This window comes from Lissotriton vulgaris, chromosome 3_2 (assembly GCF_964263255.1).
Source record: "Lissotriton vulgaris chromosome 3_2, aLisVul1.2, whole genome shotgun sequence".
NCBI lineage: Eukaryota > Metazoa > Chordata > Amphibia > Caudata > Salamandridae > Lissotriton > Lissotriton vulgaris.
The window spans coordinates 112,707,158-112,728,925 of NC_141690.1; the positions used below are offsets into that span (position 1 = coordinate 112,707,158).

General features: G+C 47.0%; 1 protein-coding gene across 2 annotated transcripts in view; it reads right to left on the reverse strand.

Moving 5' to 3' along the window:
• LOC147725394 (ADP-ribosyl cyclase/cyclic ADP-ribose hydrolase 2-like) overlaps window positions 1–21,768 on the reverse strand; it is a 285,451-nt gene that overhangs the window by 205,745 nt on the left and 57,938 nt on the right. For both annotated transcript variants that reach the window (XM_086964523.1, XM_086964524.1), the window contains exon 4: window positions 13,643–13,778. In XM_086964523.1, coding sequence (XP_086820649.1) covers window positions 13,643–13,778 — 136 coding nt within the window. The remainder of the gene's footprint in view (window positions 1–13,642; window positions 13,779–21,768) is intronic.

Genomic DNA, 21,768 nt, shown 5'->3' on the forward strand with positions numbered 1-21,768 from the left:
GTGCTAACACTCCAGTAAGGCGGATCCAATATTTATCCTGCTTTATATTGGGGGCATAGATGCTTCCAACCAGTATTTCCCTGCCCTTGAGGTGTTCCACTAGCAGGGAGTACTGACCTTCTTTATCCACCAACCTGGAATGTTCTCTGAAGGGGATCCCAGGTCTAATCCAAATCAGGGCACCCCTGGCGAATGCAGAGTATGTTGTGGCACAAATAATACCTCGCCATTTTTTACGCAGGCAATCCACCTCTGTCACCGTCAGGTGTGTCTCCTCTAGGAGAGCTATCTGTGCTTGCTGCCGTTTAATATAAGCGTAAACAGCGTATCGTTTGTTTGCTGTGTGCATGCCCCTGACATTTAATGTAACAACTTTCAGGTTTGTGTTAGGGATCTTGGCCACCATTGCTCCTAGCGTCTAAGTGGTGCTTCTCTTGGCTTGGCTCATCTCTCGTGCCCCCCTCCTGCCAGAATGCCTGCCACTGGTATCCAAACCATATTTCTGTATGCCGTGTGTGCACTCCCCTGGAAGTGTTGGGGAATGTGAAATGAGGGGGAGGTAAGGTGAACCAACGGGAAACTGTCCCGACTTATAGAACTTATCGCTTGAGGCGATAAGTCCAAACTGCAAGACATGTGCGAACTTTAGTTCATTACATGGGGGAAGTGGTAGTTTGCTTCCATCAGCCGCTGTTGCTGCAGCTACCTGCTCGTTGACTGTGCTTTGATGATGCCCAACTGTGTCTATGGTAGCCACCGCCGTCTGGTGCAGTTCAATGTTATAGGCAATCTTCAGGCGCATCAAGTTCAGGACCAGTTGCAGGAGCGCCCCTTTGGTGTCGAGCAATATCTCCTAGTTTGGGAGGTATGAAGGACCCGAAGGACACCTCCCCAAATGTACGTCATTCCAGTTTGGGAGTATCAGATCAGAGTGTCCTCCATTTGGGAGGGTCACACTTGGTGGTGTCATTGAGCCATCCCCAAGAGTGTTCACGTCACTGCCCTCCTCCTCTAAAGTGAATCGGTACGGGCCTCTCTCGCCAACCGAGCTGTCCCCCGGGAGCCCTATCTCTGTGTCTGCTTGAAGTGCTTTTCGGCATTCTGCAATGATTTGTGTGAGATCTGGAGAGTTCTTATTAGAGGAATCCGAACGTGAACTCAATTGGGTGAGCGTGACTTTTTTCTGTTGTCGTCGCTGGCGGCCTGATGGTCGATAGGCCTGCGCCTTCCTGGGATTGTTCAAGTGTGACAGCTGTTGCTCGACCCAGCCTCCATGGGGTCAGAGAAAAAGTGTGTATTTCCGTTGTGTATGATCTTGAGATGGGCTGGGAACAGAAGCGCATATTGGACATTCTTCTGGCGCAGGACCTTTGTTGCTAAACAGCCAGTGAGTAATCTGGGAATAGCATGCCCTGCTTGTCCTCCACTCGGAGTACTCCCTGTCATCTTGCGGCTCGGAGGATGGCGTCTCTATCCTGGTAATGGAGCAGTTTTAGGAGAAATAGTTGGGGTGGCGACCCTGGTGGTGGCTTGCGGGCCAGTACCCGGTGTGCCTTTTATATGGGGACACTTACTCGTTTGTACTACGGAGGTCCTTGTTTTAACCACAGAGGCATAGCAGCATTTTCTTCAGCGCACCAGCCCACCCCTCGCCTTGTGAGTCACGGGGCTATATCACCGAAGGAGCATCGACCAAGGCGGCAAGGCGGCACCGGGTGTGTGGCATCAGCGGGGCTGCGAGCGTGCGGGGACTTCAATACCCAGAAGTCCCTGCAAGACCGACGGCCAGCTTCCGGTCCGCTCTCCCTGCTGGCACGCCCCCCGCCCTACTGAGGCCTTTTAAAAGCGTTCCTGACCATCTTCGTGTGGGACACTTACTCGTTTGTACTACGGAGGTCCTTGTTTTAACCACAGAGGCATAGCAGCATTTTCTTCAGCGCACCAGCCCACCCCTCGCCTTGTGAGTCACGGGGCTATATCACCGAAGGAGCATCGACCAAGGCGGCAAGGCGGCACCGGGTGTGTGGCATCAGCGGGGCTGCGAGCGTGCGGGGACTATAATACCCAGAAGTCCCTGCAAGACCGACGGCCAGCTTCTGGTCCGCTCTCCCTGCTGGCCCGCCCCCCGCCCTACTGAGGCCTTTTAAAAGCGTTCCTGACCATCTTCGTGTGGGACACTTACTCGTTTGTACTACGGAGGTCCTTGTTTTAACCACAGAGGCATAGCAGCATTTTCTTCAGCGCACCAGCCCACCCCTCGCCTTGTGAGTCACGGGGCTATATCACAGAAGGAGCATCGACCAATGCGGCAAGGCGGCACCGGGTGTGTGGCATCAGCGGGGCTGCGAGCGTGCGGGGACTTCAATACCCAGAAGACCCTGCAAGACCGACGGCCAGCTTCCTGTCCGCTCTCCCTGCTGGCCCGCCCCCGCCCTACTGAGGCCTTTTAAAAGGGTTCCTGACCATCTTCGTGTGGGACACTTACTCGTTTGTACTACAGAGGTCCTTGTTTTAACCACAGAGGCATAGCAGCATTTTCTTCAGCGCACCAGCCCACCCCTCGCCTTGTGAGTCACGGGGCTATATCACCGAAGGAGCATCGACCAAGGCGGCAAGGCGGCACCGGGTGTAGGGCATCAGCGGGGCTGCGAGCGTGCGGGGACTTCAATACCCAGAAGTCCCTGCAAGACCGACGGCCAGCTTCCGGTCCGCTCTCCCTGCTGGCCCGCCCCCCGCCCATCACGCCCCCTATATTATAACCTCAAACTCCCGCAGCGCGGGACGCAGCCTGGGGCGAAGACTGGGCAAAGACTGGGCCGTTTCAGGCCGTTCCAGACCGCGTAAGACCGGACCGGGCCATCTCCCTTGGCTGTATCTGTTACGGTATCCTGATTCATTTGTGTCTCACAAACCCCTATTAATTTTTTTAATAATGTCTGTTCGCGAAACACGGAGTAAGGCCACTAAGCCTGTGAAAAAGGCTACAGGGACCCTGGATGATTTTATTACAAGGACTAGTTTATCCATTGATAATGAGATTACAAAACTCCAGCATAGATTGTCTCTGGAGCTAGAGTCTGCAAGAAGGCTGTCAACTGAACTAGCATTAAGGAAAAAATCTTCGTTAGGTAGCATTGCCACTTCAAAAACTCCTGAGCGCACTACTGGCCCCACACCAATAATCACTTTGGCCGAGGTTCATTCTATCTCCGAGGAAACAGCTCCCTCTGCCGATCATGAATTAGACACCTCGAAGTTATCTGTCAGTGTTGTATCTGAAAGTATTCCATCTTCAGATCCACTGGTAGAGAATGTTGAGGGTGATAAGGTGTTGGGGGAGGAGGCTTCGAATAAGAACCAGGGAGTCGCCAAACAAAAGAGAAAACGGAAACACCTATCTGTGTATGCTAGGAAAAAGGCAAAGGTAGCCTCAAGCCAATGCATCACAGGGGAGGCTTTACAAGTAACTATTGCTACTAATAGGTCCGATCAGACGCTTCCAACTGTACAAAGCAGTAATGACAACATAGTGGCACTAAACTCGGATCAAAGGGTTGACCACTCTATTGACGAGGGTGAGAAAACTTCCATATCCATGGTCGACCCAGAAGGTGATAGGGAAGAGTTTTTAAAACTGGTATGGGAAACGCTTAAAAAACTTCTCAGGTCGTTAGAAGTCAGGTTAACTGGCATTGAGAATCAGCTACTTGAGGTGGAAAAAAGTGTTATAACCTTATCTAGCTTAAGTCTTAATAGTAGTGAAATACCTGCAATCTCCACAACCATGGCCCCTGTGGTACCCATGAACACAAATCCATCTAGTGTACAGCATCAAAAAGAGGGAGTAGTAAAAAACACAAGTACAAATTTGGCAGCAAGTACCTTAATTAAATCTAATGCTACATCCTTGAACCCGCCATCTGTGAACATTACTAGTAAACCCTTGTTGAAGGGTCATGTACAAAGTAAAAAGTCACAGTTGGCAAATGTTGCTGTCACCCATTCTCCTGCTCCCAATACTCCCGTTCCGCAGAAGTCTTCATCTAATATACCCCCACTACTCACACTACTCTGGGTTTAAACAAATCCTTGGCTGATAGATCTTTTGCTAACAGAACAAACACATCTAATTATCAATCAGCCCATGCTTATAACAACTTTAAGGGAGGATATATAGATCTGCCCCCTGATGCCAGTCCTTTTGTAATTGTTCTTACTGGGGTACCTGAATTGGAAAACCAATATGAAGAGAACTTTCTATCCCTAAGAAATAAGGTGATTTATTGGTTAAATTCAAACAAACCCATTCCAAACCATATGAAAAGTAAAATCCTTATGGTTCGCAGGGTACCATGGGTTGGTCCTATAACTAAATCAATTCCGGGTGACTGCATAGTTATCTCATTCGAGGAACCCCACAGTGCCGATCAGATTTGTACATGGAAATCATATGGAGACACATCATCTATTGAAGCTAGGCCCTTATCGTTTTTTTATCCCCCACCCAGGCCCTTAAACTACGGGTCCAACTGGAATACTGTTAAACAACACTATGGTTATGCACCAAATCTGGCCAGACAGGCTGACCGAATTATGTGGAATGGAATTCCCACTTTTAACAGGTTCAGTTGCTTAGATGCTGTTGACTGACTTGAGAACATGCCAAATTGTATCCCAAAGTTATATGACACTTACTGTACACTCGGTGATGGGAATATCTACCCCAGAACTAATAATAGTAAGATGTCACAGAACAAGGGAGCGGGAGTCAAGATCAATAGCAGAATGTGGGACCCTCAGAACAAGGAAAGTTCTTCAGTAGCGAACCCATTATGTCATGACATGGATGAGGGTTGTCTTGGTGAAGGAATTAGCATTGTAGTAAGGGTTTCGATCACTGAAGCAGAGAACCAAACCGCTGACATACAGCTAGATAGTGTAAATCCTCTGTCGGTACTAGTGCCGCCCACTGATGACTGCACCTGTTCTGGTATTAGCCCAACCCCAAAGCTGCTTATCTTGTCATGGAACATTGCTGGAGTCAGCAAAAATCTGAAAGACCCAGAATGGGCTGATTATGTTGACTCCAGTGATTTCTGTTTATTGCAAGAAACATGGGCAATGGATATTCCGCACAGGATATGATACAAAACCTTTGGTATTGAGGCAGTCCGGTCCGACAGGGGGAGCCCTCCGGGGGATTGATCATATGGCTTAAAGTTACCTTGACAATAAGGGTTGAAACTATAGATACAGGAACCCTTGACATTCTGGCTTTAAAACTTGTAACTTTAAAGGGGGACGAATGTTACATTGTTAATGTTTATAACAGACCCCTTGGCCACTCCAAGGTCTCACCTACTTTGGAAACTTTGGATTCCTTCTTGAAAAGTGTGGTTGGTGATGTCCCCGTAATCCTGGGAGGCGACTTAAACTGCAATTTTGAACCGGTTCTTGGGATTATTGATGTCTTTGAGGATGAAGATCAAGCATATAAAATCCCCCAGCTTGAGACTTCAAATTGCGTTAAATGCTCTACTCTTGCCGTCCAACTATTGAGGCTAACTGCAGAACATGGTCTCAGAGCATGTAATGGCCGTCTCCCATCTGACTTAACAAAACAGCCAACCTTCGCGAAATCCAAAAGTAATTTGGATTTCATACTTGTTTCACTAAGCATTTGGCATTATATGGTTGATTTTAAAGTGGCAGACAGGGATGAGAGTGATCATTATCCCTTAGAACTTAATATCGATGCACACATGCTCAGTGACATCCCTGCCATTTCAGCCACTACATTGACTGAGATTGACACAGGTAAAATGTGTGAGCAGGTGCACATTAACAATAATAGACGTGCACTAAAATGGCCGTATATTTTATCTGAAGGTAAGACCTTAGCATCGGTGTATTCGCTTTTTGGAACGATGTTTGGGCCTATAGTTGGACAACCCTTTTTACCTGACCATTATGACCATTTTGTTGAATTACACAAGGTTTTTTTCAATGAGCTAAAAACTTGTTTGTCTAAAATGCCTAAGAAAAAGCATCAAAATGTACGAGTGGGATGCCACGGGAAACTATGGTATGATCACTCATGTAGGTTGGCTAAGAGGAAGCTTTTGCTTGCTATTAAAAATAAACCAAAGGAAGATGTCAGACTTGCAAGGGAAGAGTACAAGCATGTCCAAAAAAACGCAAAAAAATCATGGGAAGAATCGATCTGGGCTGACATGTTGGTTGCTGCAAAATCAAATGACAATGTTGGCTTCTGGAGGCTGGTTGCAAACGAGGGGCATGCAGGCAGAGCTGTGAAGGACACGTTTCTAGATGAATTGACATGGGTGACACACTTCACATCTCTTTATAAACAATATGATAGTGGTGTCGATGAGATTCCATGGCTCCCTCCACCTATTGAATGCCTTGACTTTACACTGGATGAAACAAAAAGGGCAATCAATGAACTAAAAAATAGTAAAGCTCCTGGTCCTGATAAAATACCGGGCGATTTGTATAAACATGAAATTGAGGTTTGGGCTCCATATATAAATCGCTTGTTTAATGCTTTGTCTAAAAGTTGTCAATTTCCTGATAGCTGGCGTGCAGCAGAAGTTGTTTTAATTTTCAAAAAGGGGAATAGATCTGTACCTTCAAATTACAGACCAATTAGCTTAATGGACACCTTGCAAAAACTCTATGCCAAACATTTATTATTTCGGATAAATGATTGGCTGGAGGAATCAACAATACTTTCTAAATTCCAAGCAGGTTTTAGGAGCAAGACCAGTACCATAGACCAGGTCTTCAGATTTTGTTGTATATATTGGAAATATGTGCACATTAGGAAAGGTCATCTGTATGTAGCTTTCGTAGATCTGAGAGCGGCATTTGACCTTGTCCCTCGCAACCTGCTCTGGAGATCATTAAGTGAAGCCGGACTGCCAGGGTGTCTTTTGGTCCAAATAAGTGAGTTGCATGCTAGAAATCATGCCAACATTAGGTGGGGTCCAAATGGTGAACTGACGCGTAATATTCCTATTGAGCGTGGTGTTCGGCAAGGATGCGTATTGGCCCCCACCCTATTCTCCTTATTTGTCAATGATGTTCCTGACTACTTGAATGTTTGTATCAATGATTCTCCACAGCTTAATGGAGAGAGGGTGCCTGCGTTGCTCTTCGCGGATGATACCATCTTAATATCCCAAACCAAGAAGGGCCTCCAGGCACTCCTAAACTCTTTTAGCAGCTATTGTGTGACCAAAGGACTAGAAATAAACGTTGATAAAACTAAGTGTATGGCATTGAACCCCAGTAAACCGGACAGAGGCAACTTGACTTTGAATGGTCAAACTTTAGGAACTGTGGATAACTTTTCCTACCTGGGGGTAGTACTCGATTCGAAATTAACATGGAAGGCCCAAATCGAGAAAAGCAAGGTGTCATATGCTCATAACGTTAAACCAATCATTAGCAAACTGAATGCTAGTACAAGCAAGAGTGTAACCCCTGTTCTTGAACTTTTTTAATTTAAAATCCAATCTGCCGCCTTGTACGGGGCTGAGATATGGGGACCTTGGGCCAGGGATAGTTTCCAAGGCCTGGATAATAAATTTATGAGAGCAATCGTAAGGGTCCCTAACAGTACACCATTAACTCCCCTCCAATTTGACTTGAATTTTAAAAGAACTGATTATTTCATCATTATAAGACCATTAATGTTTTGGATAAGGATATGGTCTACCCCAGAATTGCTTGAATATAGAAACGGCCTTCGAGAATTACTGGATTTAGACTCTTTCCATTCAATTCTATGGTTTGGGCATATTAAAAAATGGTTCTCAATACTGGGCTAGTACCCGTTGTGGGAGAATCCAGATAATCTACCACCCTTCGCCAAGTCCATAGTAAAACGAGCCTTCTGGTCCTATATGACTAATAGACTTGTATATGATAGTAGAACTGGGTCCTTAATCCAAGATTTCCTATCCTTTAAAAATGAACCCTGTTTTGAATCCTTTTTGGACGAAATAGAGCCACCTGTTGCGAAGTCTCTTTTTTTGAAATTCAGGTATGGGAACCTCATGTTGAATTCCAATATAGAACGCTGGTTAAAGAAAAAATTGGAATGTCTGAATGGCAAAAGTGGGAAATGTTCTATGTGCTCAGATTCCTGTATGGAGAATGAGGTCCACATGTTGTTTATATGCAAAGCGTATTCGAAAGCTCGAAAGAGATGGCTAAAACCCATGTGCACTCTCCTAGGAACTAGATCTTGTCTTACAGCATACCTAGGATTATAAAAACTAATACTGCCCAGTTTATTGTATTCAGTATCAGTAGGTTCCTCTACTCTGTGTATATTGTTCGCAGGAAATTTGGTCAGATGCTTTGAGTAGGACTCCTGTATAAGCTTAAACTCCAGCTGTCAAATGAAATGTGTTTAAAAGAGGATGCTGAAAATTAATTTTGCACTGTATTTAAAAGTCAAATGCTTTTAAAAGTATTGGTGTTTGTATATTGTTATGATCCTCTGTTTTATTATGTATATATGTGTGTCTTTTATGGCCAACTGGCCGAAATAAAGAAATAAATAAAATATATGGAGAAGAATGGGGTCAGGTCCCCAGCTGGTGTGAACGTCGTGATCCACGTTGCAATGTATCTGAGAGGGTTAGTCCCTTCCACTCCCTCCGCTAGATTGAGGATGCAAATGTTGCTTCTGCGGGACCGTCCTTCTAAATCATCCGTTTTGTTCTCCAGGATCTTCACCCGTGATTGCAGATCTTTCAAGGTGTCTTGTTGTTGTTGTATTTGTGGTTCCAGTGTATGCAGCATTTTCTCTCCTTGCGTAACTTTATCTGCCAACTTCCTGTGGTTGTCCCGGAGCAGATTAAGATCTGTGGCCAGTTCTCCGAACTTGTGCTCCATGGTTACTCTCGAGTGTTCAATTGCCGATAGGACTTTGTCCAATTTATTTGACATGGATTCTGAGCTTGAGGGTTCTCCTCCCAGTTGTGTGGTGTTGGGTGCCGGGGATTTTGTTCTCAGCGGCCCCGGGGTCTGTGCAGTGCCCGTTGCGCAAGAGTGCCCCATGGTGGTCGTGTCCTTCGCCGATAGTCACCGGTGGTTGCTTCTGTCACTCTCCTTCTGTGGAGGATAGTGGATTGCGGTTAGTTGAGGACTATGTTTCTCTTTGTGATGTCCCAGGCTCTTATTTCGATTATGGTTCCCAGCAGTCGCCTGGATGCTGCTGGACGATGCTCACGATCCTCCTGGAATGTGCCCCAGCAAGCTGGTGGAGAATATCACCCCGAGAGATGATAGTAAGGGGTGTCCAGGCGTCCCCGCACAGTTCCTCTGGCTCGGTGTCCTCCGAGGTCAGCGGCAGCCAGAGGGAAGACGGGGCAGGCAGAAATGTCACCCATGCCCCCCGGTCCCGCGTCCGCGGCCCTGATGCTTGGTGGCGGGGCACAGGGACACCCGGAGTGCAAGGTTTGCTGCATGCTATTTAGGTTCAGGGTCTTCAGCAAGGGGTGGGGGCTTGATGTGATGTTTGAAGCGCCTCAGGGTACCATGTGCCGTAGTGGTCAGCCTCACAATCCCGCCGTCACCCAGATCGCACTCGTGCCCCACTAGGCCCTGGAGGGGTCGTGGTTGACTCCCAGGGGCACCCCCGCACTGGGCTCCCCTCCCTGGATGGTCTTCCTGCGGCCTTCGCTCTGCGCCAGCCCTGGGTGGTTCCAATGCCGAGCTCCGTCCAGGCCTCCGATGTGTCCCCGAGTGCTGTTGCGCCCCACGGGTCTTGGGTCCTGGTTCCTAGCAGAGTTGGTAGGCCACTGCGCCATTGTGCTATTCACTGGCTCCCGCCACCATAGAATAGGCCACCGGGGCCTTCCCACATGGGCCTACCCGCCAGGCCCGTATCCCAATTGCGTCTCCCCCGTGCACCTCGAGGTCCGGTGTTGTTCCGGGGGAAGGTGTCTTGCATGGGCGCTCTGTGGGAGTGCTGCAGTATGCCCTGGCATTGGTGTGTCGTCCCTTAGGTGAGGGGACACCTTGTGCGGGATTTGTGGTGTGCAGGGCCTGCGAGCGGCTGCAGCAGTGCTCTCACCTGTCCCCTTCTCTTTTTCCCCACCGATTGGTAGCCGCTGGACCCCGATTGTTGATCGCCGCAGGGTCCAGAAGTCGGCGATCTGCAGGCCCTGTCTCCGGACCTGGCTCGGACGCGGGAACGCTCAGGGTCCGCAAGGTGCCGCCATTTTAAAGCTGCGGCCGCGACCCTGCCGGAGTTCCTGGCGTCATCATGAGCACCACCTTGGTCGTTCCTCCGGGCTTGTCAGGTGCCCCTCATGGGCGCTTCGGCTGCAGTGGCATTTGCTGCGGGTTGTAGTTGGGTTAAGGCATATATTTATTCTGAATTTGTGGGCTGCTGAGCGGAGCGCTAGGCAAGTGCTGCCCCCATCTTGGCCTGCTTGGACACGCCTCCATGGCGTCCTGCGCCCCTGATATCCTGTTTTCGGCCTGCTTCATGCGCTCAACCGCGTTGCAAAGGTCCTGCCGCAATAGAATAATGTCTGCACCGACTGTACTAATTTTAGCATCCAATGTGTCCTTTGCTTGCTCATCGCAGCTAGAAGTGCCGCATTGTCTGAGGTGGCCATGGATATATCAATGGAAGTGGCATGACCAGTGGCACCTGCAGCGTATTTATCTACGGTGCTTTGCTTAGAGGCCTGGCCAAATATCTGGCTTTTAGACATGATGGCGGGTCTGAATATTGCAGGGATGGGCAATGTAGTAGACTTGAAGGGGGGTTTGAGATGCCGGGCCCTGATACATGAACTGGGGGAGTCTGCACAATGGGCTTGGATCCCACCCACAGCCACACCGGGACCTAACCCAGCGTTTCTGCAAGCGGGATCACAACGCAGCCACTTACAGGCGCTTCACTTGGATTTAGTCCTGGACGATCCTCCACAGGGTCCGGCACCCCTTCACGTTCAAGACGGTGAGCGGGGATCTCCCTAATCTGTGTAGTTAAACGGGCCCTTCGAGGCCAATTTCTACTGTGTAATACGCTGTCTCTGGATGGGACTTCAGGATATGGCCTGTTGAGCCGGATGGGTGCCAACACTTGTCTCGATGGCCTTGTGCCTCATACTACACAGTTGCAATGCCATTCAGGGCATTAGACCCCACCACTCCTCACCTGCTTCACCCGGTATCAAGGTCATGCCCCCCTCCATGGATGAGGGGCAGATATGGGTCGCCTCCGATGGCCACATGACAACCCCTTCGCTGCGGGGGTAATTCCCCCACGCGCGGGAGGGCCGCAGCGCCGCTTTGCTCGTGACGAGCCCAGCTCGCCATGAGTCACAGTAGAGCTGTGCTCATAAAGAGCTGGGCTCGTCACGACTCCGCCCACTGAATAATTTGTCCGCACAGGCGGGGAATCAATTGCGCGTGGGCGGACCGTGGCAGTTATCGCGAGCCCAGCTCGTCATGAGCACAGCTCTCCTGTGACTCATGACGAACTGGGCTCGCCATGAGCATGGAAGAGGTTAAATGCAGCTCTCCAGGCACAAGCAGCCCGCCAGGTCCAGCAGCACTCACTGCCCCACGCCACGGCCATGCAGCGATTCCGCTCCTAGCCACGGCTACAGTGGCATTAAGGAAAACCATGGAGGCCGGGGCCCCGACATCCACGAGCACTGGGCGCCCCCCGCACACCAGGGTCACCAGCGTCATCCGGTCACGGCCAGGGAGTCCGGGTCCCCTCCCAGCTCCAGATCTATGCAACAGCAGTCTCGGTTCAGGTGGATCACGCCACACCAAAGTAAGGTGGCTGGAGCTCCGTGTTTCCGTAGTCCACCGCGGCCTCGGGTCTGGAATGGCAGCCCGGGGTATGCGGCGGCCGGTACAACAGGTGGGGTGTCACAGAGACAGGATTTATGGCAGGATTGTGAAGGATTAGAATGAGGCTACAGGAGCCAGGCTAAGACGCGTCCACCATGTTGGACTGCTTGGCCACACCCAACCATTGGTTGCTATTTTTACTGTACAAATGTATATATTCCAATTTATTATTAAAGTGTTGTTCTTTTACATAAAGTAACAACTCCTGCTGGACATTCCCGTCAATATTTTAAATGGTATAATTGTGTTGTGCTGTGCCTCGAGCAAAACCTCACACCACATACCAGAAGTTCAGCCCCACAGTCAATAGATCTAAAAGGTTTACACCTGCCACATCCCCATTAGCAACGATGGATCTCAACTCGTCCACGACTAAAGCCTGAGCTTTTTGTTTTGTGCTAATAAAGCACCTACTTTCCACTCTGTGATATCAAAGGATAAGTATAGTTTTGGCATTTGGTAAGAATCTGGATAGTAACAGTAAACCATTTCCGTCAATATTGTACATGCTATAATTGTTTTGTGCTTCAAGTAAAACCTCACCCCACATACTTTAAGTTCAGCCCCACAGTCAATAGATCTAAAAGACACACCTGCCACATCCCCATCATCAACGATGGATCTCAACTCATCCACCACTAAAGCCAAAGCCATCCAGAGAGTCAAGAAGGCTTAAGACACCACCTTACCATCACACAGGACCACCAGCTACCAAATTCATGGGGACCACTAGAAGCAGGGGCGACTCCTCCGCTATGGCGGAGGATCGTCAGCCACTGCTTTTAAGCAGTGAGAAACATTGAATGACAATAACTCAGAGTTATTGTCATTTTATTTTTCGTGTCCTGCTGCTTTGTGGTGGGTGGTGCTGCTTTGCTCTCCGAGCAGCAGTGGTGTAGCTAGGCCTTAGGCAACCCGTGGCAGGCCCTGCGTATGCCTCCCACGGCAGCCTGATTGAAGAGCGGGAGCTGGTGCTGGCGATTCATGCGGCCAGGTCGGCCACAGGTAAGAGCAGGGGCAGTGGGAGCCAGCCGCTGCCACTAAAACTTGTGTCGCCTGGGGCGGTCCGCCCACCAGCTATGCCATTGCTGAGCAGGGCAAGGTAGGAGTGGTTTGCCCACTCTAAAAGTGTGCAAAGACTGTTTGATCTGCCCTCTCTTAGGGATGGGAGCCTGGCTGCCTGGCTGCCTGGCTGCCTGGCTGCCTGCTGCCTGTTCCTGTCCGAGGCAGGAGAGCAGAAGAGCAGGAGCAGAGAAGACGCAAGACCCAACCTCGAGGTACGTATTTTTGTGTGGATTCCCCCACAGGCGACACCCGGCTCCCCCCACTTCCTGCGCCCAGCTCGCCACCGCGAGCCATGCCGGCGGCGACTGACCAGAAGTCTCGCCTTCGACATTGCTAGATTGTCCCTATGACTGCATGGCCCTGAGAAAAAGCCTTATCTTGGGCAATCCTAAGGTCCATTCACTGTGGGCACTATGCCAAGTCAAGAAGTAAAGTAATTTCGCCCTATGATCACAATACTTCATGCGCATGTAAACCACCTATTTTACCTAACAATTTGCTACATACAGATTTTATTAGGACTATCACAAACTTTATTTTTGCTGTTGATTAATTTCACCTTACATCCGCGTTGATTAACAGGTGTGTAATTGAATTTAATTGGCATATGTTATAGCTAGATACTGCTTTACCTGTGTAGTTTCACATATTGAGTTACCTGGGTAGCTCGTCTGCCCACACCAGTTCAGGTCATCTACTATCCATCCCATCAAAGAGTCTCCGAGTGGGATGAAGCGCCGAGCTTTATCTGCATATCTATGCACCAGAAGCTTGTTATTTTCCCAGAAAAGAGACTGAAAATAAGAAATAAAACAGAAATACCAAAAAAAGAACTCAAAATGCATCAAACTGTATATTTTCTGTATAGTTGGCATCCTTTAATATAGGGATAACCCTGAGTTACACTGAAGGAACACGCATGGCATTTTAATTAATAAAACGCGGAGTCAGGCAAGGCTGCATCCTTCCTCCGACCCTGTTTTCTCTATACATTAATGGGGTGTTGAATATTTAAACAAGGATGATTGTGACCCCCTGAGGTGGGGCGCCAGAGGTTGCCTGCCTTACTCTTTGCAGACAATGCCCTTTTGATTTCAATGTCTCCGCAAGGGCTGCTAACCCGTTTTAATTCCTCTTGTATTGAGAGGTGGTTGGAGCTTAACAGTTACACAGCCTTAAGCACATGCAAATTATATACACAATTGTGAAACCAATCTTCAGATGTTGGTTTTCATTGTTGGTCAATATTCAATCTTTATTGGTCCTCTGCCCACTGCAGGCACACGTTTTTGCGTTTGAACGTGTTGCCCAGCAACGTCATCAGGGCTAATATAAAGCAGAAATCTGTATTTTACATAGGCCAAATATATGTCCACAGTGTGAAAACAATCACTGTGTAACATCATTTGCATGCTCCTCATATCAAAATCAGCCTGGCCGTATAGTGGAAACCCATGCACCAGTTAAATGTTTATACAAGTCTAGTGTATCAGACATATTCATCACATCAGTAAACAACTAATTCATAAATTGTTTATCATTCAATCAATACTCAAATGTACATCTGTAGCAGGCGCGGCAACAGGTAACAGCCGAGGGGTGGTGGGGTGGAGCGGGGTGGAAGTCGACAAATGAGCAAGGTGGTTTTATTTATTTATTTTATTCTGACTCCCCCACCCTACTGTTCTTACCTGTACTGGCTGCGTCTAATCTGTAGCCCCTTAAGCCACATGCTGATTGTCCTTCCATCAACTAAAAAAGCCTCAATGTGCTCATAGTTAAAGCCCACAGAAATACCATTTCCTCATCATTAAGGCACATAAATGAACACAAACATAGTGCCAAGACACATGAGCATCACCAAAGATCCCAAAACTCCACTCATATTAAATACCGGGAAATTTTCACCAGTCCAGTGCAGTGCCCGGGAAAGTTAATAGGCTTGGGACTGTATTACTGTAAACAATTATTACACAACATGTCAAGGCTGCAATCCACATGGGAATACGTCAAAATACCAATTCCATCAATAAAACCATGCCCCACTCTCCATTACACTAAAAATTACCAAGTTCAAAACCACATCCAAGTTTGCAGGAGAGTCAGCTTGTCCTCTTAATTAATCTAGTTGAATGAGCCATATCTGTTAAAAGACATTGTAGAACCGCATAAGGGACCTTCGCCCAACTGCCACCAACTCAAGAGGGTATCTCCCCTGCTCCCTCCCTCAGTGCCGCCACAACTCACCACACAAATTGTGCTCAGTCCATGCAATAGATCCTACAGTGAGTACGCCTAGTATCATGGCGTCCTACTTGGGTGCCATTTTTATTGCTGTATCTATCGGCACAGATTAAAGGATAAGAGGACAGACCAGCCTTTACAAGTTTGCCCGCCTTCTTCAAATATCTTACCGGGATGGATTAGACGGTCAATTAAATTGCAAATTACAGCACCCACATCACTTGTTATATACAGTTTCTTTGTCAATGATTTGATTGCGATGGAATGTGTTTGCCACCAACTTATACCAGCTTGGTTTAAATGATTGAATACCGGTGTAGCTGCCACAGGTCTGGAATAACAACCACAAATACAATATGGTATGATTCTTATGGGTTGATACATTTGTACATTAAGTATAATAAAAAGAGCCTCTGAAATATGTAAGAGGCATGTTGATTTAATGAGCGGGCAGCCTGGAAGGTGGTATACCGGTCTACTAGTGCCACTTTATATTTAACTGATGCAATAGGATTGCTGGTGATTGATAAGGGAGTATACTATTAAGCAACACTGTGAAGGGACTACTTTTGTATTCTGAATCATTATGGAAATTTAGATGGATATGACCCAATAAGGCTGTGGGTAATAGTAGGTGCATTGACCAAGACTCATACATGGTTTGATGAATAGAGAGAATATAAACTTGGTAGGTTACTGATACTTAAAGATGGCAGCCCAGACTGAGAAAAAAAGGATTTAGGATGAACTCCACCAAGGCCTTTTTATTAGCCTTTGTTCTTTTTTAATCTTGACCAAACCAATTGTTTATGTTTAGGTTTGCTTCTGTTTTGTCCCCCACACTCCATTCCATTATTATCCGTTGGGACATCTTATATGAGTGCCCAGATGAACGCGTAACCCATTACGTGGTACTCACCGAGATGTGCGTCGGCGCAGACTACAACAGAAGCATCAGGATGCTAAGGCTGTCCTAAGAAGCTCATGCCAATTACTATAATTATAGATGGAACAGCGACTGATCAAGAAACTGGCATTATCAGAAGCTGATATATTTGAATACATACAAATGTACTTAGTACACACTGAATATTTCACGAGATATCAAGCTGATTGTTAGCATATAGAGGTATCTTCTTGTGCTCCGGTTGTTTAGCTACTTTTCTGTGTACATAGATGGCAAATATCCAATAGAACATAGTACAGTGTGTAATAGGAGAGGGTTGTTGGTGTATGGTCTGAGTGCTACGACATGTGAGTAGGTATGGATGAGGAGGTCTGAATGCTGTTTGAGTGGGAGACGAAAAAGTGGTTCCTTTCGACATTATAATTAAACATTAACTTTGTACTACGGTGCATTTATTGAATAGATATGTATGTGTGAGCAAGGCGGAGGTTGCCGCCGAAACGCGTCTGAGCAGAAGTTGATATGAAATAAAACCCTTGAACTAAGATACACGGAGTCAGCGCCTTCTTGGATGGTGAAGTTTGGTGTGGTATTAATATATATATATATATATATATATATATGCTCCAAAGTTCACCACCGGAACAAAGACGCACTCAGATATCCGCTGGCACCAGGCTTTTAAAGGGTAAAAACAGAACCGGCATGCCGATGCAAATAACAGCTTTCGTGTCTAGTTATGCATGCCTGACACGTTTCTGTGCTGCCGCACTTCACCAGAGGCTTATATATATATATATATATATATATATATATTACCTACTGGCGGTCGCCAGTAGGTAGTTATAGTTAGGATCTACTTTCCATAGGAAATCCGCAACATTCTATTGGGAATAACTTTGGCGCCGGTGGACGAATCTTCGTGAATTTCTCAAAGTAGGTGGCCCGCTCCTTCCCTGAAAGTTTGGGGGGATTCGTCAAGCGGGGGCCGAGATAAAAGGGGGTCCCAAAACGTGTTTTCCCCATGTTAATTTCCATAGGGCAGTTGGACTCACTTTTAGCCCGAACGGCTGAATGGATTTCCACCAAACTTGGCAAAATTGTAGGGACTGGTACCCCGATGTGCCTTTGCTATGTCTCAAGATAAATGCTCCAGTGGTTTTTACGAAAATGTACTTTGAAAAAATATATATTGGGCTACATTGGGCTATATATATGTTAGAGCCCAAATGTAGCCCAATGTAGCCCAAAGATGGCCACCAGAGACAAAAAAAACAAATGTAGCCCAAATATCAGCCAGATGTAGCCCAACTATAGCCCAATGACAGAATGTCCCAGAGTGTTCTAAAGAACAACTAGAACGCTAACAGTCTTACTTATGACAAAAGTATGGCACACCTGAAGTCATTGGAATAAAGTGGTAGGGGGTGAGGTGAGGGGTTTCATTTTGCCATAGAAAGTTCATATATATATATATATATATATATATATATTACCTACTGGCGGTCGCCAGTAGGTATATATAGTTAGGATTTTTTCTCTATGGAACTTTTGAAAATTCTATGTCTAATAACTTTGGCGTTTGTGGACGGAATCGGCTGAAATTTTCAGGAAAATGGCACATTTTGTTTCCGAGCAGCCCCTGAGGGGGGGTTTCGTCAAGGGGGGGCCGAGAAAAAAGGGGGGTCCCAAACCGCGTTTTTCCCATTCAATTTTCCATAGGGCGTTTGGCCTCACTTTTAACTCGAACGGCTGAATGGATTTACACGAAACTTGGCAAAACTGTAGGGACTGTTAGCCCGATGTGCCTTTGCTGGGTCTCAATATATGTGCTCCAGTGGATTTTGAGAAATTAACATTTAAAAAAACAGATATATCTGTGACAGCGTCCCGGATAGCGCTCCAGATCGCGTACTTTTCGCGTAACGGAGCTTTGCGAAGCGAAGCTGATTGGCTCTCCGGTGTCTGTCAACATTCTAAACAGTCCGTAGCGGCCGCCATCTTGTCTCTCGGTAGGATCGAGAGACTAGAGGAGGCCAAAACGATGGGGGAAATGAAGGAAAGGGGGCAAGGTAGACCCCTTCTGACCCCCTAGGATTGATGAGGGGGATATTAAAGTGCCCCGCGGGGCCAAAAAAACAAAAAAAAATTGTGTTTCGTTTTAATTAAATTACAAGATGGAGGAAAAACAATGTGGGAAATGGGTATAAGGGGGTACGGGAGACGTATCCTGACCCCCTTATTTTCTGAGGGTGGTTGAGGATGCTCATATATGTTGATACTTGTCTTCCAGCGGCTGCGCGTGAGCGTTTTTTTTTGCTGCGTGACGTCTGTTAACGTTCGATTCGAAGGAAATCAGGAAGTGTTGACCGCCATTTTGAGACTGCGAGTAAATATATTGTTAAAAATAATTGTTATAAATTAATCCGTATTGATAAACCTTGTCTGCGCCATCTTGCTTTTTTTCCAATGCCATACTTTTGTCGTGCACGGCAGTCATTTTAGATGCCTTGAACAGACCCACTCTCTGCACGACGCCGATCGTGACGTCTGTTAACGTTCGATTCGAAGGAAATCAGGAAGTGTTGACCGCCATTTTGACACTGCGAGTAAATATATTGTTAAAATAATTGTTATAAATTAATTCGTATTGAGAAACATTGTCTGCGCCATCTTGCTTTTTTTCCAATGCCACACTTTTGTCGTGCACGGCACCCATTTTAGATGCCTTGATCAGACCCACTCTCTGCACGCCGCCGATCCTTAGCATGGCTCCCCACCCTCGCAAGCATCTCCCCCACGCACTGGTCACCCCCGCTCTCTGTCATATGCATGGGCCATAAACCTCCCCCCATCTGCGCTGCTCTTCCCTGAGAATCACACCCTGAGCCCGCACGACACCACCCTTTCACCCTATTCACTACCGCACCCTCTTTCACTCCTCTTCCTTTGTGTCCGATTGTCCAGGCCGGTCCCAGGCTATCACCTAGCCCTGCGGATGTAGTTTATGGCCCCAACTATAAAGAATCACCCCTCTTCAAAGGAGTTACAGTTGTTCATGGCCCCCACCCGATGAGATCCGTCACACCACACGTGTTCCTACTATCTGATAACCATCCTGTATTGTGATTGGGGAGGGGATTCTCACTGTGAGGGTGTGTGGGACTGAGCCTGAAGCGGAAGATTCCAGGGATGCCTTTTTGTACATCAAAGTCTTCACAATTATGTGTCACATTAAAAATATATAGAACTCCAACAAAGTAGTAGGTTTATAACACTTTAATAACTTATAAATATATACATCGCAACAAAAACAGTAAACACCTTATTTTTTTTTATTAAAACAGAAGCAACAATGGTCAGTAGCGGTCTGTTGTGCGAATAGTTCCAAGGCAGCACAACGTGCTGAGTTGTGGACGGCACCCAGGTGAAAAACCATCCCTTCTTTAAACCCCATGGTGACCAACTATAGTTTATTCTCTATTTCGCTCCCTTGCCATAACAAAATAAAAGTCTTGGGTTATTTATGGAAGGGAAGACTTTTTGTTTCTTCCAATTTTTAAAAAAAAACAAAGGTTTAAGGAAAGGCAACCCTTAATGTGCATGTTTTCCACAGAAATTTGCCTTTGAAAACTAGAGGCAATAAATAAGGCCGAAATCTGTATTTTGTTTTTGGATACACATGTTATTTGTGTCTGTGTATTCGTTGTTAAGTCATTAGTGTTAAGTGTGTCTGAAACTACAGTGCCCTTCTGTTTTACTTTCCTCAGACACTACAGAGTTTTGTGTGTTGTTCTTCTGAGCGACAATTATTCCAGAGGTTTCAGGTTCACTTGTTTTGTCCTGCAGTGAGTTAACAGCTTCAGAGACTTCATGTTTATTTGCTATGTCCTGCTGGGCGTCAACTGCTTCAGAGACGTCAGCCTCATTTGTTATGTTTGACTATATCCTGGACCTGCCCGGCCGCGCCCAAAATGGCGCCGGTATTAATGGGACTCGTAACTCCTTATTGTGTACTGGTTGCCCAACCTTGATATCACGAGATACGTATTCAGTTTTGAAGCACATGGCGAGCAGGGACGAGAATTGATTGAACATTTTGACATCCCTATTGATATTAAGTTCTGATGTGTTATTGATTACTGTACTATTGAAAGATCGAATTAACGTCACTCATGGTACTTGCCCGCTTTTGCTGCACTGTGCCTCGTCAGTAGCGGTCTGCTTTGCGAATAGTCCCAGCAGCAGAACGCGCTGAGATCTGGACGGCACTCAGGTGATGTCCAGTAAGTTGCTGCACTGGTTTTGTTATCTTACAATGCTGCTCCGAAAAACGGCGTGGGGCACCCCAGGGGGGGGGGGGGGCGGCGTGAACGGGCCTCCCCAGGTGGAGGCTCGTCTGCTGTAGTGGGGCGCCCCTTTACCGTTTCAGTTGCCATTCCGCCCGCTTTTGCTACACTGTGCCTTTTTCGTCATTCAGCTGTTTACCGCCCGCTCTTCCGGCTACAGCGTCTCGCTCACCATGTAGTTGAGTTGCTCCCACTCTTGCGGTGCAGCGATAGGCGGCTGCAACAGGACTCTTAAAATGGCGGCCGGCTCTTCGGATTTGGGCCTGGTCCACTAAAATGGCCCTGGGACACCTTGGAACTCGGACGCTTGTCTGCTAGGGCTTGGGCTCCATTCTTGAAAGCGTCCCCTCAGCCTTGAAGATTCTACAAAAGTCTTGGGGGCCCCGACTCCCGCAGGCTTGCGGTGGGGAGCGGCTGCCATGATTGCTTGCGGAATGGCCACGACGGAGCTACGAGATGGTGGTGCTCTCATGCTGACGCCAGCTTTAGTCTGAAACTTCCAGAAACACTGTAGACTATCAATTCGATGAGTTCCGGTGGAGCCCCAACGTGACCCGGTAGGGAAGAACTTGCCCTCCCCTTTTTTGAGTGATGGTTCTTGTTGCCTGTCCCCTCTGTTGTCATCTAACAGAACTTTTTGGACTGCTAAATGGATGTTTCAGATTGAAGCTGGCGTCAGCATGAGAGCCCCCAATTCTAAAACAGTAAATGCTTGGATAACAATCAATCAAATGTAGAGGGAAGCAGGCACGACGGGTTACAATGGGGCAAAGGCTTACGTTACCTACCCTTCACTATCTGCAAAGAGAGAATACTCCTAAAAGAAAAGAGGAGGGGGGGGGCAGCGTTCAAAGCACATCAGCGTGCATAAATACGAAAATGTTTTTACCTATCACGTACTTGACATTTTACAGCTTTTCATATTTGCTATTAAAAAACCATTGAAATACACTGAAAAAACCTACGCGTTACAACTACGTTTGCTTTTTCAAAAACCTTTAATAAAAATGTTGGTGCACAAATACGGGCCTACAACCCCGTGGGCCGGCCACGGAGCAGGCTGGAACTGTAAATGGGGGGGGGGGGTATTTATTTGTGGAAAACATAACAGAGTCAGTGGTCGTTGATTTCATAGTAAAAAGTGTAACAAAATCATATCGATAATTCATTGTGAGCATGTACCAAAAGTGTCGACAATTCGAACCTTCAATAAATACAGTAATCAATGATGCATTAGAACTTAATATCAATTCATTGTCCGAACGTGTAATCAGTACCCATCCC